This window comes from Centruroides vittatus, unplaced genomic scaffold (assembly GCF_030686945.1).
Source record: "Centruroides vittatus isolate TY-2023 unplaced genomic scaffold, ASM3068694v2 contig_390, whole genome shotgun sequence".
NCBI classification, from domain to species: domain Eukaryota; kingdom Metazoa; phylum Arthropoda; class Arachnida; order Scorpiones; family Buthidae; genus Centruroides; species Centruroides vittatus.
The window spans coordinates 1,079,273-1,095,097 of NW_027122206.1; the positions used below are offsets into that span (position 1 = coordinate 1,079,273).

The 15,825-nt window shown below is 34.4% G+C and overlaps 1 protein-coding gene across 1 annotated transcript; it reads left to right on the forward strand.

Annotated features, from left to right (window-relative positions):
• Positions 1-6,736: 6,736 nt before the first annotated feature.
• Positions 6,737-15,541, forward strand: LOC136975867 (nose resistant to fluoxetine protein 6-like). The gene is made up of 3 exons (XM_067271013.1): positions 6,737-6,893; positions 7,494-7,636; positions 14,969-15,541. Exons 1-3 carry the CDS (start codon positions 6,746-6,748, stop codon positions 15,158-15,160), a joined length of 483 nt encoding a protein of 160 aa, XP_067127114.1. The 5' UTR covers positions 6,737-6,745; the 3' UTR covers positions 15,161-15,541.
• The last annotated feature ends 284 nt before the right edge of the window (positions 15,542-15,825 follow it).

Consider the following 15,825-nt stretch of genomic DNA (forward strand, 5'->3'; position numbering starts at 1 on the left):
TGTTTGTTCCAAACGAAATGATCTCTATTGGTCCTTAACGAAAGATCATATATGGCAGTGATACTACAGGTATCTTACGTTTGTAAAATACATATGTACAGATTTACAAAATGTATTTGTTTACTATTTACAAACACGACAAACCGAAAATTACTCGAGTGAAATAAATAACAGCCGCAGAAATGCGAGTCGGTGTTTAAGAACTACGTTAACCCTGACTATACTACAGTCCACCTTTAGGATCTGATGTATCTTCAGACTTGGCAGGAAATGTGTCTTTCCTCTCTTTTTTTCCCCTCATCTTGTGTTTTGCTCTAGTAGTCCACTTTTTCACATCTGATTTAATTTTCCTCTGTTTCCTCCTGCGCTCTACTGTCTTCCGAAAACACTATCTTCGTGACACGGGTTTACAGGTGTTTTCAAAAAGGGCCAATGATAATCACTGCTAAGGCCGCAATAAATTTCAAAAGCACCACGATTGGCCAGTATTGTTTGTGCTATTGCCGTTTTGTCATCTACTTTGAGTAGCTGGTAAGCCTGGGGAAAAAATGTCGCTCTGCATATAAATATTAATCTGACACTTATAATCGGTAAGAGATAAGAAACTGATCGCATGGCATTATTCAGAATATTTTGTAATCGCCAGAGATCCTAACTGTTTTTTTTCTGTTTAAAATTGGCACGATAGGAAGACCCCACTCCGGATCAGCTATGTGGATCGTGAAGATTTTTGAGCGTTTCATCTATACAACTCGTCAAGAAGCGTCTGGCGAATATCGAAAGGAACATGTTTGGGTACGAATAATAATAATGCTGGTGAATAATTGCAAAAATATTGGTTTCCCTCAAGTGTACCTAACTCTTCCTTTTCAACACGTATGAAATTATCTCATAATTGTCTGAAATGGATTCTCTTCGATGTGGTAGATTTCAGATGTAATTCTCCAAAGTCTCTGATATTTTTGAGTTTTCGGTTCTTAATTCGTGTAATTTTAAGTTTTGGTAATACTCAGAAAGTGAAGTTTATCCAATTCGAGTTGCAAAATTTGGCAGCTTCCAAACACACCACCAAAATGTCGGTAAAATGCATCGCAGGTAAATTAGGCTCGATCATTAAACACATTATTTATCTTTTTTAAGTTTTACGTCTACAGAATGTAGATATATTGAGCAGTATCTTTTGCGGCGTTACCACCTGTGTATAGCATGAATGTCTGGCTCGTATAGAATGTTTGTTGCTTGCAGCGCAAAAGCGCAATAGTGGTAAGTTTTGATACTAATTTTTTTACACAATTGCTTTTAGCTTGTTACGAAATCTCACCAAAGACAGCAGATTTGGTTGCATTTGGAACCCTAAAGGTTTAGCAAGGTGGCGTTGGATAGGATACTTTATTCCTTCAGTTTCTACAAAACTCTTGAATGCTATTATTTAACGGATGCTTGATATTTTGAATTCCTGTAATATGTATTAAATATCATTTTGCAGATGGCCCAGATTTGGAAGACTCGCCATAATTGTGTTAATGTTGACAGGAATTATCACGTATATCGTTGATGTAGTTTCAAACAGATATTACGTGATGACTGGAAAACCTACGGCTTATGAGTATAAACTTTTAAATTCTTTATGAAAAATGATCAATTAAATTAACTAATTGATATTTTTATTTATTATTTTAGGAAAAGTGAAAAATATAGTGTTTATAATTATTGTAAACCATATTATTCCCATCTTAGTACTTATTTTTTTGGTGCTATACTTGGAGATATATTACGGAAGAAGAAAGAAGTCACATTTGGAAAAGTATACTAATTTTGTTTCATTTTATATTATTTATTATTGTTATTATTATTATTATTATTATATAGACATATATATTTATACGAGTACAGTGATACCTCGGTTTTCGTCGATAATTCGTACGAAAACAATGGACGAAAACCGAAACCGACGAAAACCGAGGTATTACCGTAATTATTTATTGTGACATAGACACAATGCCGACTGCAATTCTATTCATATTTTTAATGTGTGACCGGAGGGTTGGCTTCTCTTCGGGGCCCTGTCAGGAATGACACCACCTTGTCCCGATTGACACGAAAGCCGCGACGGCGATTGGAGTAGAAGTTTGGTCACGCGTGACTAAGCAATCGGATTCGGGATGGAAATCGCGAGTTAGCAAGCAGGAAGTGACGCAGAGACTAGGTTAACTAAACCAAACAATTTATTTGCAAAGGGGGATTTTATGCATGTTATATCGTTAACGAATCGAACTAAAAATATGTCTAGATATTTCCCCGGGTTTGAAGAAAGAGAATCTACATAAGATTCGCGTGGCGAGTAATACCTTATTGAGGATTTTGTATGGGATCTTGATCTGGGGTGCTCTGGTTGAAAAAAAGAATGTTCGGGATGACGGTTCGGGTATCCTATAGATAAAATGTTCATAGGCTTGTGTGGGTGCCGGGAGGTGGACGGAGTCTCGTTCCTTTTTTTTCGGCTCACAGGTCCGTTAGACCTGCCCACATCAAGCTGGCGGTTCTGAAGTGTTACGCGTTACGCGTTTTTAGGCGAGTGGAGGAAGTGGATGGGTCCGACGATAGAGCGGCAGTGACGATACCCGAATAAAAGACATAGCCAACGGATAATAACAACAACAAAAATTTATTTAAGCTAACGATATAATTACAGAGGAAGCGCGCGACGGTCGCCTCCTTTCGGATTCGCGGAGGGAGAGTTTACATAAATTCGGGTCATACCTCGTGATCCGGGTCGGTCCTCGTAGTCAACGTATTCCGTGGATTTCGGGCGGTTTCCCTCGATATTGCGCACACACACAGTCAAAGTGACAGAACGTAACCGGCCCCCTTGTCTTCCCTCGTCGCCCTTTTATCCTCTCGGTCACGTTATTCAGTTTCGCCAACCCGCGTTTTTCGACTCTTGTTCCTCCTGATTCATATTTTCTCCGTGGGAACCAAGCAATAAAATATTTTATTATTAACGGCTTGGTTCCGGCGGGTTCGAATTTTCACACTTGCTTGAACGTATCCGGAAAGGTGTTCGAAACGACAGTTTTCGATGATATGTTAGAATGATATATGAACGTATAATAAAACAATATATCCAAAGATATCCAAATATTGAGGCACTTGAGACAAAGAACTGGCGACGACTCCTACTATCGAGGGACTCGCAACGACTCCCTCCTTCGGCCGTTCATTTTGATATCAGTACGAAATCGCCCGGCTATGAGGTCAGCGGATCATGGGAATGAGTCGCTTTCCGTCGAGAAAGTGTAAGTGAAGGTTTTCTCAGGTAGCCGAGAACAACAATTATTGAGCAAGTATGACGACATCGACGATCGTTTCTTGTTAAAATTCGGATTCTCACAAATGTATTTAGTATTAAAATATGTATTTCCACCTCAGTGTAGTAGTGGTTTGCCTCCGTACATCGTACTTTTCAGACAGAACAACAGAATTGTTCAGGTTATCTATCTAACTTTTTCGAAGAAATAGTTTTGAAATAAAATCACCTGGCTTCTTGTTTGTGTACGAAGTTCGGATTTAGTAAATCTGTGCCTACTTCTCCCAAGGTTTCCACATATGGGATTCTCATTCATCTAACCTACTCCTTACACTCCAGCATTTATGGGTCTACAATTTATTTTCAAATTGCAGCCCAATAACTAAACTTTTTCCAAGTGGATGATTAACGCGTAAAAAGTCTTAACCTGTAATTAAAGAGTTTCGAGTTAACGAGTTTAATATCTAATTTTTTGAAATTATTTCGATTAGATAAGTTACTCCATTCGGTAACATAATTCATCAATAAAAGAATGAGGACAAAAGGCATTATGGGTACTGTCGTGTTCGGCAGAGATCCACAGTGTTTACTTATCTTAATCTGCGTCCAAACCAAATGTCAGTGTATGGCTATAAGGAAAGTTCGCGGACTTATTCAAATGCATAGCGTAAGGGAAAGAATAGTTTCCAGTTTTCACAATTTAGACTTAAGGAGACTGTATTATACGAAAAACTATGTATATTGAGCTCCGGACCTATAGACGGCTTTGAATTTCAAAACTTCCACTTACTTTAGCGAAGTTTTACTGTATATTCTGACTCCTTCCTGTTATTTTCTGTCGTACAATAACGCCCGCCGGATATTTTTGCTTTCTCGGCTATTTTATATAACAGAGGGGAGGTATGACGATCGGACAAAATCCAAGGCTTATTATACAGTTTGATTTGCACACTCTGAAACGTCAAGGAATGCAAAACAATTTCAGGTGTTTTTCCTGTATTTATAGACGCCAGTGTGTCTGAATGTGTGAGACGAGTTTGTTCAACCTCTTTGAAGCTTAATAACTTCCGTGCTGTCTGTCGAAAATTTCTGAAATTTGGCAAAGATGTTTCTTTATTATGGAGATTAATGGTGTTAAATTTTGGTGATTAAAAGTCGAAGGGAAATAAATGGTTTCGCGTGTATCGGACCTAATGACGATTTTACTTGTTAACAGAATTTAAAATTTTTTTATAAAACCCATTCCTGACCTCCAAATTAAGCTATTTTCCAATTTATAATACAGTAGTTCGAAAAATATAATCAGTTTTCTTTAAACATAATATCGTAACAGATGGCGCCACCAAATGTCGTGTGGAAAGTTAAGCAATTCGTTGCTGGATTTTTAAAAATACTACAGATTCGGCGGTCAGAACTTGTAATCATTGTTTTTAGTGTTAAAGGACGCCGAATCCTCAAATAAAAGGTCGGCGTTCCGATCAATTTTAACTTTGTGTGTTAGTTTTTTATAACTTACCATCTGTCCTAATGAAGTTAATTCAAGCCATTATACTGTGATTCTCTGAGGTGTAAAAAAGGATGTGAGATAGACTCGAATATTTTATAATTTTTGTAAATAGTCATAATTCAAATTTAATTGAAGATATCCTGGGGTGTTATCATGTTTGGTTTTATTTACTTAAATTTTTCACGATCAAACAATGTTTATCGTGAAACATTCAACTAAATAAAGACAAACGATGAAAATTTGCCATGTGTCTTGAAAATACACTATAAAATTAGTGTTTAACAATTCAACAATAGGAAAAAGACACAGTTTCACAAAATACAAATTGTATTACGCATTAATACTAATTTTAGCTATGCCAAAACGTTTTCTATTTACAAAGTAGCGTCATCTTTTGAGCTTGTTTAGTCGAGTACCGAAAAAAGTTTTTTCCATCATTTGTGTTGCAATACCGAATGGTTCGAGTTAGAACAGTACAAGTACCGAGACACCGCTGTATTTCGTTCTTTATTTTCACGAACGATTATTTACCTACAGTTTAAAAAAAGCTTAATGACACTAGCTAAAAACGTTTATTTGTGTTCCTGTCACAACTTTATTCAACAACAATCATTATTCTTGAATAAAGATTGATGCACCTAGTTGTGACAGTGAAAACAGATAAAAGAAGACACAGTTTCAGAATAGGCATTAAAAGTGTTTAAATAAAATTTACTAAATACAAAGATGAATCTATAAATTCAAAACACTCAGGGACTTAACAACTAAAGTTTGAAAGCAACGACAACACAACCTGGTTGATAAGAAAGGAAAAACAAAATAATTGTATTATTAATTTTTGTTAAGTAAAACTGAACAAAGGCACATAAAAGTTTCGAAATTTTAATTTTCTAAAAACCGTGGGCAGATTTGAGAAAATATGCATGCTGACCTCAATAAAAAAATATATATATATATCGAATAATGTAGTTTGGACATAAAAATTAGGAAATTTTGCCAGAAGATTTCCGAAATTCTCAATCTGTGTAAGAGCGAAATCGGTTGTAGAAATGCCGTTTTAACTTTGTGTGTTAGTTTTTTATAACTTACCATCTGTCCTAATAAAGTTAATTCAAGCCATTATACTGTGATTCTCTGAGGTGTAAAAAAGGATGTAAGATAGACTCGAATATTTTATAATTTTTGTAGATAGTCATAATTTAAATTTAATCAAGTAAATAAAGATAACCGATGAAAATTTGCCATGTGTCTTCAAAATACAGTATAAAATTAGCATTTAACAAGTCAGCGTAATACAATACTTTCAGTTGTGACTGTTAGTTCATTATTGATTAGAAATAAATTATCCATTACTTTAATAAACATATTTCTCTTTGGAACAAAAAGAATTCTATACTTTTACTAGATTTTGGAGCATAACCCTATTTTTTGCACTCTTCCTTAGTTTCGTATAGGTAGGATTCGCATAACACGGATATTTTCGGAACATAACTACCGTGTTATACGAGGAATACCTGCAAGTTCTTTTCTTTTGTGTATATGACATGTTATCCGCGTAATCAATTCCACACTTACACATTTCCCAAAACGTATAGTAAAATCTTACGAACAAAATTAACCATTAAAAAATAATTCATGGCATAAAGATAGCAGAATAATTGATATTCATTGAATATTTAATATTTAATTAAGTTAAAGCAGCTAACGAAATACATTGCCGTTGACAGGACTGTTACTTGTGATGTTAGTAAATATCAAAATTTTCATTTAAAACGTTTTCTCTTTAAATCTCTAAACATTTATTTTCAATACACAGAAAGTATTATCACCTAATTTTAAATTAAACGTTTTTACTAGTCCGTTTATTAAGAATTTTCCGTTTGAATTCTTAGATTACTCTTTTACTTTGTTGGACCGGATGCATTGCCTCAATGACATTTTCAATTTTCGGAGTCAGTAGTTACAAGAAAAATATTCTGGCCAACGAAAACATAATCATCGCCTTTCAATGCATTGCTCCATTTGCGTGGACCGTCGGACTCGCTTGGTTGACAGTGGCTTGTGTAACAGGTCACGGAGGTAAAGAAAATTCTCATTATCTAGTGTCTACGGTCGATTTTTTCATCTAAATATAGTGATAAATAAATATATTTTTCGGATTTATTTCTATTTTATTTCTGTCTAATCTATTGTAAGTTTCAATAAGCTGCTTTTATAATAATATTAATTACTTTTGTTCACTTGCTAAGTTTAAATCTTTAGCTGAAGTAAAATATCATTTTGTAAATGATACATAGTTTATGTACCATATTTGTGTAAATAAATACGGTAACTAAATTAATTAAAGTTATTTAGGTTAACATTAATTTTCTACGGTAAAGTATTTGTATATTGTAGTCAATGTATGCTATATTACCTGAACAAGTTTACTTACTTTACCACTACGGTTTACCTGACAATTCTACTTAATTAAATTAATAGGAAATTGTACTTAGTTCGGTTTAATTTTTGAACTGTCCTGATTAAAATAATCAGACTGTATTACTTTACAAGTTTTTATTTACTTGTCACTCGAAAAACATTAAATAATCACTTTACCGTGAACCGTACTTTGTGTACATTTTAGTTAACTTCAATCGTCACGTTATAAAAATTTTAACTTATTTTGTTTATTTTCAGGAACCGTCAATCGTTTGTTATCTCTTCGTATTTTTGTGGTGTTAAACAATCTGAATGTTTGGATATATCTGCTTCACATTCAAATCATCTTTTATTTTGCTTTCAGTATGAGAAAGGCTACTGGTCTTTTACAGTTTAATATGGTAAAGCTGAAATTTTTCATGTTATAAAATAGACTTACTACTCTAGTCTTTAATAATTTGTAAGGTGACCTATGCACTTCCATTTCCTGGAAAATTTTAATCATTTTAAAGGTAGGACATATAAGGAATAAAAATTTGTATAAGGGTAAAATGTAGGTACACACAGGAAAATATAGATACTTAAAACTTAAAAACTAGACAAATTAATAGTCACTAGTACTGAAAGCAGCTATTGTTTGTTTTATCCGTATTTATCCATAGACTTTTCGGAATTTTGCTTTTTGTTCGCCAACAAAATAGCATTACCTTTGCAATGCTGTTTAATGAGAGAACCTACTCTAAACATTGCACGATGTGATTGGTACATGCTTGAATGCACCGATTCCTCTTGGAAAATATTAATGTTCGGCTGCAGTTGTGCAAGATTTTGATAAAATTTCTGCAATTTGATTTACTGTTACTCAATCTGAATTCGTTTTCATAATTAGCTGCAATTATTCGAGAAGCTGTGGGAAGACTGTTCCTAGTTTCGAACAAAATATCAAGAGTTTTCACCACAGGAGACCTTTGCCTTCCAGTTCAGCAATAAAATTTAAAATATTCTTAAAATTATTTCGCACGTGTGTCGAATGTGCTTTAATGTAGCAGCAACAAATGCAGTTACTGCATGCCAAACTACTGCAGCTTCTTCGCTATCAAATATTTGAATCCTCTGAACATTATCTAAGTAAATCGTCATATAATCATTAGTTAATGAAATGATATCTTCTCATTAAACTTATTTATTGCTTCGATGTGATTCGCATAGTAGAACACAGCTTCCACTCATGTACTTAAACGTTTCAAAACTGGTTTTGATGGCAAGGAAACATTCGGAAAGTCTTTCTAAACGTTTATTCTTCAGAGACATTTCAGAAACACTTCTCTCACACTGATGCTATCTCTGCAATTGATTGCAGGTGAGCAAACTTTCATATCTTCGGCTAATCGATAGACAGACCATAAGGAACACAGATGATGTGGAGCATTTTTGTTTGAATGGCATTAAAATTATCTTCAACCTTCAAAATGTAATGTAGCACTGTTCGTAATGAAAAGACCCAGCAACGAGTTGCATAACATTTCTAGCTGTTATCAGATTTTATTTAGGAAATAACTTCTATAATTTTAATTACAGTATCACTGAACAAATTTGTGTGGCATCATCAGTTAGTGATTTCGTTATAGAGCCTATTTATATTTTTAATTACTGTAAAATGGAAATAAGCTTAATTTTGAGTATAGGTATGAGTTTTATATAAATAAATATAAATGTTAATAACGAGTAACATCGTCATTAAGGCCGACCCAACTGGAGATACACATACTCCCTTTATCTATTCACCCCCTATACATTTAGGAATAGTTAATTTCATTAATGTCGCTTATTTACGAGCCACCATGCGAAATTTCGTTACTTAATTTTCATCTCAACCTGAGATATTAAGCGAAATATGCCAACACACTAACACACATACATTACATTAATTTCGTACCCATAATACTCTGTTTTAAAAATTCTGTCTGAATTCCTGTAATTGTTCTCTTTTTCCTGCAGCGAATAAATTATCTTTCGTATTGGCAACTGAACGAATAGAAATAATTCACGTTAATAATTAACATTAATTAAGGGAAAATAAACGATTTTCAGAAAAAGTCATAAAATAGGCGAACTTTAAAGTGAAATAAGCTAACGTGCAAAATAAGCTATTTTAGGCATACACTGTCTTCGCTTTTGTGAATACTTTTCACGGAGTAAATCCTTCGTAACCATCGAATTCTCGAACTTCGAGTTACGTTATGTATTGTTAAATTGTTATTCGTTCCAAGATATTATACCACTGCTGTTTTACAGAATATTCAGAAAAATGAATCGTTTTATTAAATAAATATACTATGCAATGATAAACAGTGCTGCAATAGCCATTTTATTTAAGCCAAAAGAAAAACCCTACACTACAGTACGTATATACAGTACTCGTAAAAATAAAATTAGTATTTTTTGAATTTCTTTACATTACGTCCAGCATGATTCTGTTAATGTTCACGGTTGCTTATCTTCTAAAACTTGAAAAGAAAGTGTTGAAGATTTTAACAGAAGAAATGTGTGATCTATTAGAAAATTTTGAATCTTTCTTGCTGTGAGTCCTTATCACAGATTCACAATGTGCTTTTATTTGACAGCATGAAGTAGATCAGACGATACCAAAACGAAACGACAATTACCGTAAACGGAACAGTAGCATAACTTTTGACAGAAGTTTTAGCATCGCGCATCCCAAACAACCAAATCGCTCAGGCACCATCTCCAATTTATAGCAGTACTGTACATAATCTCCCATTTCCCGAAAGTCGAAATTTTGGTGCATAAATTTCCCGAACGAATGAACAAATTTCCGAACATTGATAGTGTACTGCGTAAACTCTTAGTCCGCTGGTATGCTTTCGATAGAGAATACTTAAAATTGAACTAAAGGAACAAAATAGGCATTTAGTGCCTGTATATGTCCTAGCTTCACGTACAAGTTATAATATGCATTCCTATAAACGAGAGATTAATCTGTGGGGCGATTTAAATAGTCATGTTCGGAAGAGGAAGAATATGGAAAGAAGAGTTATTGGGAGGTGGAGTGTGGGAGAAAGAAATGGAGAAAGAGAAAGACTAGTCGATCATGTTGTGTCTTTTGACGTTGCGTTAGTTAACACCTACTTTGAGAAGAAAGCGAACCAAGTGGTTGCGTACATGAGTGGAGGTAGGTCCAGCCAGATTGATTTTTTCTTGTGCCGCAAAAGACATCTGAGAGAAGTGAGAAACAGTAAGGTCGTAATTTCTTCGTCCGATGGTTCTTTTCTATTTTTTAATTTCCGAAGACAAATTCTCCCAAATAGGGATCGCCCAAATAGGGAGCAACCATAAACATTAACAGAATCATGCTGGACGTAATGTAAAGAAAATCAAAAAATACTAATTTTATTTTTACAAATATTGTATATGCGTATTGTAGTGTAGGTTTTTTTGGCTTAAATAAAATGGCTGTTGCAGCACTGTTAATCATTGCGCAGTTAACTTTTTTAACATTTTTGGCGGCTAGTAGCCTAGAAAGGAAGGTAGGTTGCTGGAAATGTATCGTATAGAACGGAAAAGTAATCAATGATGATCCCTATTTGGGCGAATTTGTCTTCAGAAATTAAAAAAACAGTAAGGTGTTAAATGGAGAAAGTGTTGCTGCACAACATAGAATCTTCCTGGTGGATTGTGACTTTTTTATGGGCCATTGTAAGAATTGTATTAGCCAGAATGAACAAAAGATCAATTGGTGGAGATTTAAAAAGGTGAAATTAAGGAAAGAGTTCAAAGTAAAAGGGTGAAAAAAGAAATACAGTTTCCGGACGATGGGCAAACATAGTGGTTGCTGAATAGTAATTGCATTTCGAATGTTAAAGAAAAGGTTTTGGGAAAATTTCAGGGAAGAGATCGCCAGATGAGAAGGAACTTTGGTGTTGGAGTGCTGAGTTACAAGCCGCAGTTAAACAAAATAAAGAGACAAAGAAAAAGCAGGATTTGATAAGAAGACCAGATGATAAAGAAACTTATCATTTGGCAAATAAATTTACTAAAGATAGCTATTGCGAAAGCAAAGGCTTTTGAGGAAGCTTATAAAATTTTCGAAAGGAAAGATGGTGAAAGGCAATTTATAAGAATTGCCAAAGCAAGAGATAAAACATCAAAAGTTCTTACCTCTATTAAACCGATTAAAGATAATAGAGAAGTGGTAATACAAGATTACGAAAGGGTCAAGGAAAGATAGAAAGTATATTTTAGGAATTTATTGAGTGAAGAAAACCCCAGAACTTTATACGAGAATAAAGAGGCAAATGAAGGAGCAGTGCAAGATATTAGCAGAGAAGTGGAAAGTGTGCTTGGGAAAATAAAGATGGAGAAAGCAGTTGGCACTAATCGGATTCCGGTTGAGGCTTGGAGAAATATGAATAAGGAGGGAATTGACATACTCTGCGACCTTATGAAGAAACACTGGCAGCAGGAAAAGATGAAAAAAGAGCATTCTGGTGCCGATCTTTAAAGATAAAGGGGATGTACAGAATTGCGAAAATTACAGAGGTATAAAGTTATTGTCCCATACTATGAAGATTTCAGAGAAAATTGTAGAAAGAAGGATTAGGCAGGAATCTGAGATTGGAGAGGAACAGTTAGTCTTTTTCCCCAGAAAGGAGAACGACTGATGCTCTAAAACAGCTGATGAAAAGGCACAGGGAAATGCAGAAAGATTTGCTCATGGCGTTCATAGATCTAGAAAAAGCGTATGATAGCGTACCAAGGCAAGAGGTATGGAGACGTTTGAGGAAAAAGCATGTTCCAGAAAAATATGTTAGGCTCGTGAAGGAAATGTACGAGGAAGCAGAGACCGAAATTAAGAGTAGCATGGACACTACAGAAGGGTTATTCTTTAATGTCGGTTTACATCAAAGATCGGCCCTTAGCCCTTATTTGTTTAACCCGATAATGGACGTGTTGGTGTGATCTAAAGTGTGAGGCTCCATGGATTATGGTGTTTGCATATGATATTATGATGTTTGAACTTTCCAAAACCAAGGTTCAGAAGAAACTGAAAGATTAGAGGAAAGTTTTGGAAGAAAGAAGCATGAAAATTAACAGAACTAAACAGTAGTGTAGCGAGGGGGTGAAGGGGATCTATTGCAGAGGCGCGTCCGGAGCATGAATGTTAGAGTAACTATTCGTAATATATTATAGATATTTCAAGGTAGGTACTACACAGTGGCGTAGCGTGGGTGTCAGCCGCCCGGGGCGGAGGAAAATTTCGCCGCCTCTTTATTTAGGTATTTTTACAAGATATTATTATTTATTGTGAAATTTTTCCGTTTCCTAAAAGTGCCGCCCCTGCCGCCCCTATTACGCTACGCCACTGGTAGTACATTCTATTATTATATGTATTATATTCTTATTACGAGTAAATTCTATATATTATATTACTATATGTGTTTCTGGAGGAAGAGAGAGGGATGCCAATAAATTGTCGTGTCCCAGGCGCCAGTTATGTTCGCTACGCCACTAGAATTAAAAGAGCTTATTTGATTCTGAATAGTAGAGACCAGTGTAATATTAAAATCCAAAATGTGCCGCTCCCTTTGGTTTCGAGTTTTAAATATTTTGGGACATTTGTCAAGATGAGAAGGGGATTGAACTCGGAGGTGTAGCATAGAATTTAATGTAGATGGATGAACTGGAGGAAGCTGAGCGGTGTATTATGCGACAAAAACGTTACTGCAATCTGAAAGAAAAATTGTATAAATCAGTTGTTAGACCTGCAATGTTATATGGAACGGAGACATTGCCAACAAGAGCCAAGAAAGAAAGATGGAAGTGGCAGATATGAAAATGTCGAAATGAATGTGTGGAGTGTGAAGGAAGGATAGAATAAAGAATGATTTTATTAGAGGTTCTGTTAAAGTGGGTCCCTTAAGCAAGAATGTAGGTTGAGGTGGTTTGGCCACGTAGAACGAAGAAGCAACAATTATGTTGGAAAGAAAACAGGAAAAGAGGAAGACCAAAGTTGCACTGGAAAGATAAGGTGGAAGAATACTTAAACCAGAGGGAACTTAACAGAGAAGAAGCCTTTAATAAGAAGAAATAGAAGAAACGTATTAGAGAAGGAAAACGCCGGCCCTATATAAACATAAGAAAAGGCGAGGATAAAGAAAACATGTCCTTGCTTTATTTATGTCATACATTCTGTTTTCCTGTATACTCGAGTTTTGTTTTATGAGAACAGTAGGCTTATTGCATGTAAACGTGGCGTCTTATTTATCTTTCTGCCTCCAAAAATCTCGATGTCGTCGTGGGACGTGACATTCTTTTGCCATTGGTGTATTCATTGTCAACAATCTGGCACTTTCATTAATTTGGCGCCTTTTTGCATAATTGATGCCGGATTGGCCAGAGTCAAATGTAATATTCTTAAACTGAAACAACCAACTAAAATTTATCTTCAAATTTTTAGTGCGTAAAGTACAAAAGTCGAGTGATACATAAATGTAATATACAAATGTATAAACCATATACACTTTTCAAAAGTGAAATCTCAACACCACGAAGGAATGTGCATAGGTACGAATTGCGGAACCGGTAGATTCTCCACAATCAGTCCTGCAATGTGCATGTATAATAGGTGGTTGTCTCTTTAATCCGAAAACATTCGGTAGACTAACTTACAGCTAAACAGGCTTAAACTTTTTATCGGTTCTTCATCAAATGCATTTCGGACCAGTTTTATGAGTTTTGGTCCCTCATCAGTGCTACAGAAAGACAAAGGTTTTTATTAACATGGGTGACACGGGTACGTACTGTACATAATAAGATTTACAAAAAATTCCTTAAAAATCATTTTTAACTAAATACATTTTTTTTATACCTTTTTAGTTTTTCGTATACTCCCTATTATCTATACATTGCTCATCACAAATAAAAAAACATAGCAATAATAGTAACTTAGTAAATCTGTCAAATGGTATGCAAATCGACCAACAGTGGTATTATGTAATAGAAAGCGCAACAGACTAATAGTTTTATGTGTGGCACTCTACTGTGTTAAACGTTCTAATATTGTAAAAAGCGCAATGCTCTTCGAACAGTCTTAAGGGTATATTTATAGAACCAAAATTTGTTGTAAAATGTTTGAAATACATCCGGAAAAATAGTAAGTACGTATTTACTTTTAGAAAACTCTGTATAAGTTACACAGATCTTTGTAAAAAATTTTTTTATATAAGAAAACTTTATAATTATAGTACTACTGTAAGTACACGGGAAAATAGGAATTATAAACTAATATGAAAACAGATCCCAGTGAGCAATGTATAGATAATAAGGAGTATACGAAAAACTAAAAAGGTATAAAAAAATGTATTTAGTTAAAAATGTTTTTTAAGGAATTTTTTGTAAATCTTATTATGTACAGTACGTACCCGCGTCACGCATGTTAATAAAAACCTTTGTTATCCTGTAGCACTGATGAGGGACCAGAACTCATAAAACTGGTCCGAAATGCATTTTATGAAGAACCGATAAAAAGTTTTAAGCCTGTTTAGCTGTAAGTTAGTCTACCGAATGTTTTCGGATTAAAGAGACAACCACCTATTATACATAAATACAGCTACTAAACAAATTTAATAAAAAAATGTGCATGTAGTTTACGCGGTATGGCAATTTCACTTTTGACGAGTTGTTCGTAACTGATTACATTTATTTTTTTACAGTGGATGGCATATTCCTTTCTTATGTTCGTGTCATTGATTGCTGCTCTGTTCTTTTTTGTATTTTTCCAATCCCCATTGAGCAGTCTTCTGTCCAACGTGCTAAGAGAGAGAACATCGCAAGAAACAGTAACTTCCAATCAAAACATTACGGAAATGAACACAAGAAAGAATTCAAAAATGCTTGTTGTGTGATGAACATTGCAAATTATATTAACATTATATATTCCAATAATATATGATTATGTTAATTAAATAACTTTAAATATATTTAGTATATGATTTATTATTATGATGTCTTATGTCTCGCAAGCAGCATAAGGTTATGCTCTACCTTTATCGCCGCTTCCATATACTTATATGATTTTATGTTGTAAACGTGGTACATACAACTTACACATATATAATCTTCTTATAAGTTTCCTGACTGTTATGTTTTTCAATATACACAGACATTGTAACTATGCAACGGACAAATGCAACCGTATAATATGCTACGTGCAGAAGAGTTAAATAGTTGTTTATCTTGTTAATATATAACAGACAAATAAAGATATGGTGATATTTGCTATAAAACTGTAATAACTATAGTATTTTATCTTTATAATATTTACCGTAATTTACGTGATGCGGCTATCAGATATTTCTGACAAGCAGTGTATGTCTCCTACCGTAAAATTTACACTGCTGTAATAATGTGTAGCATATTTATTTGCAAGAACAAAAGTCCTCATCAAACTCAAGTAATTTTTATACATAATTTTATTGTCATAGCGTTCATTAAAAATGTCATGAGTTGCAATACTATATTGAAATAAATTATTACAGAGAAGTGCTTGAATTACGAGGAGAGATTACCA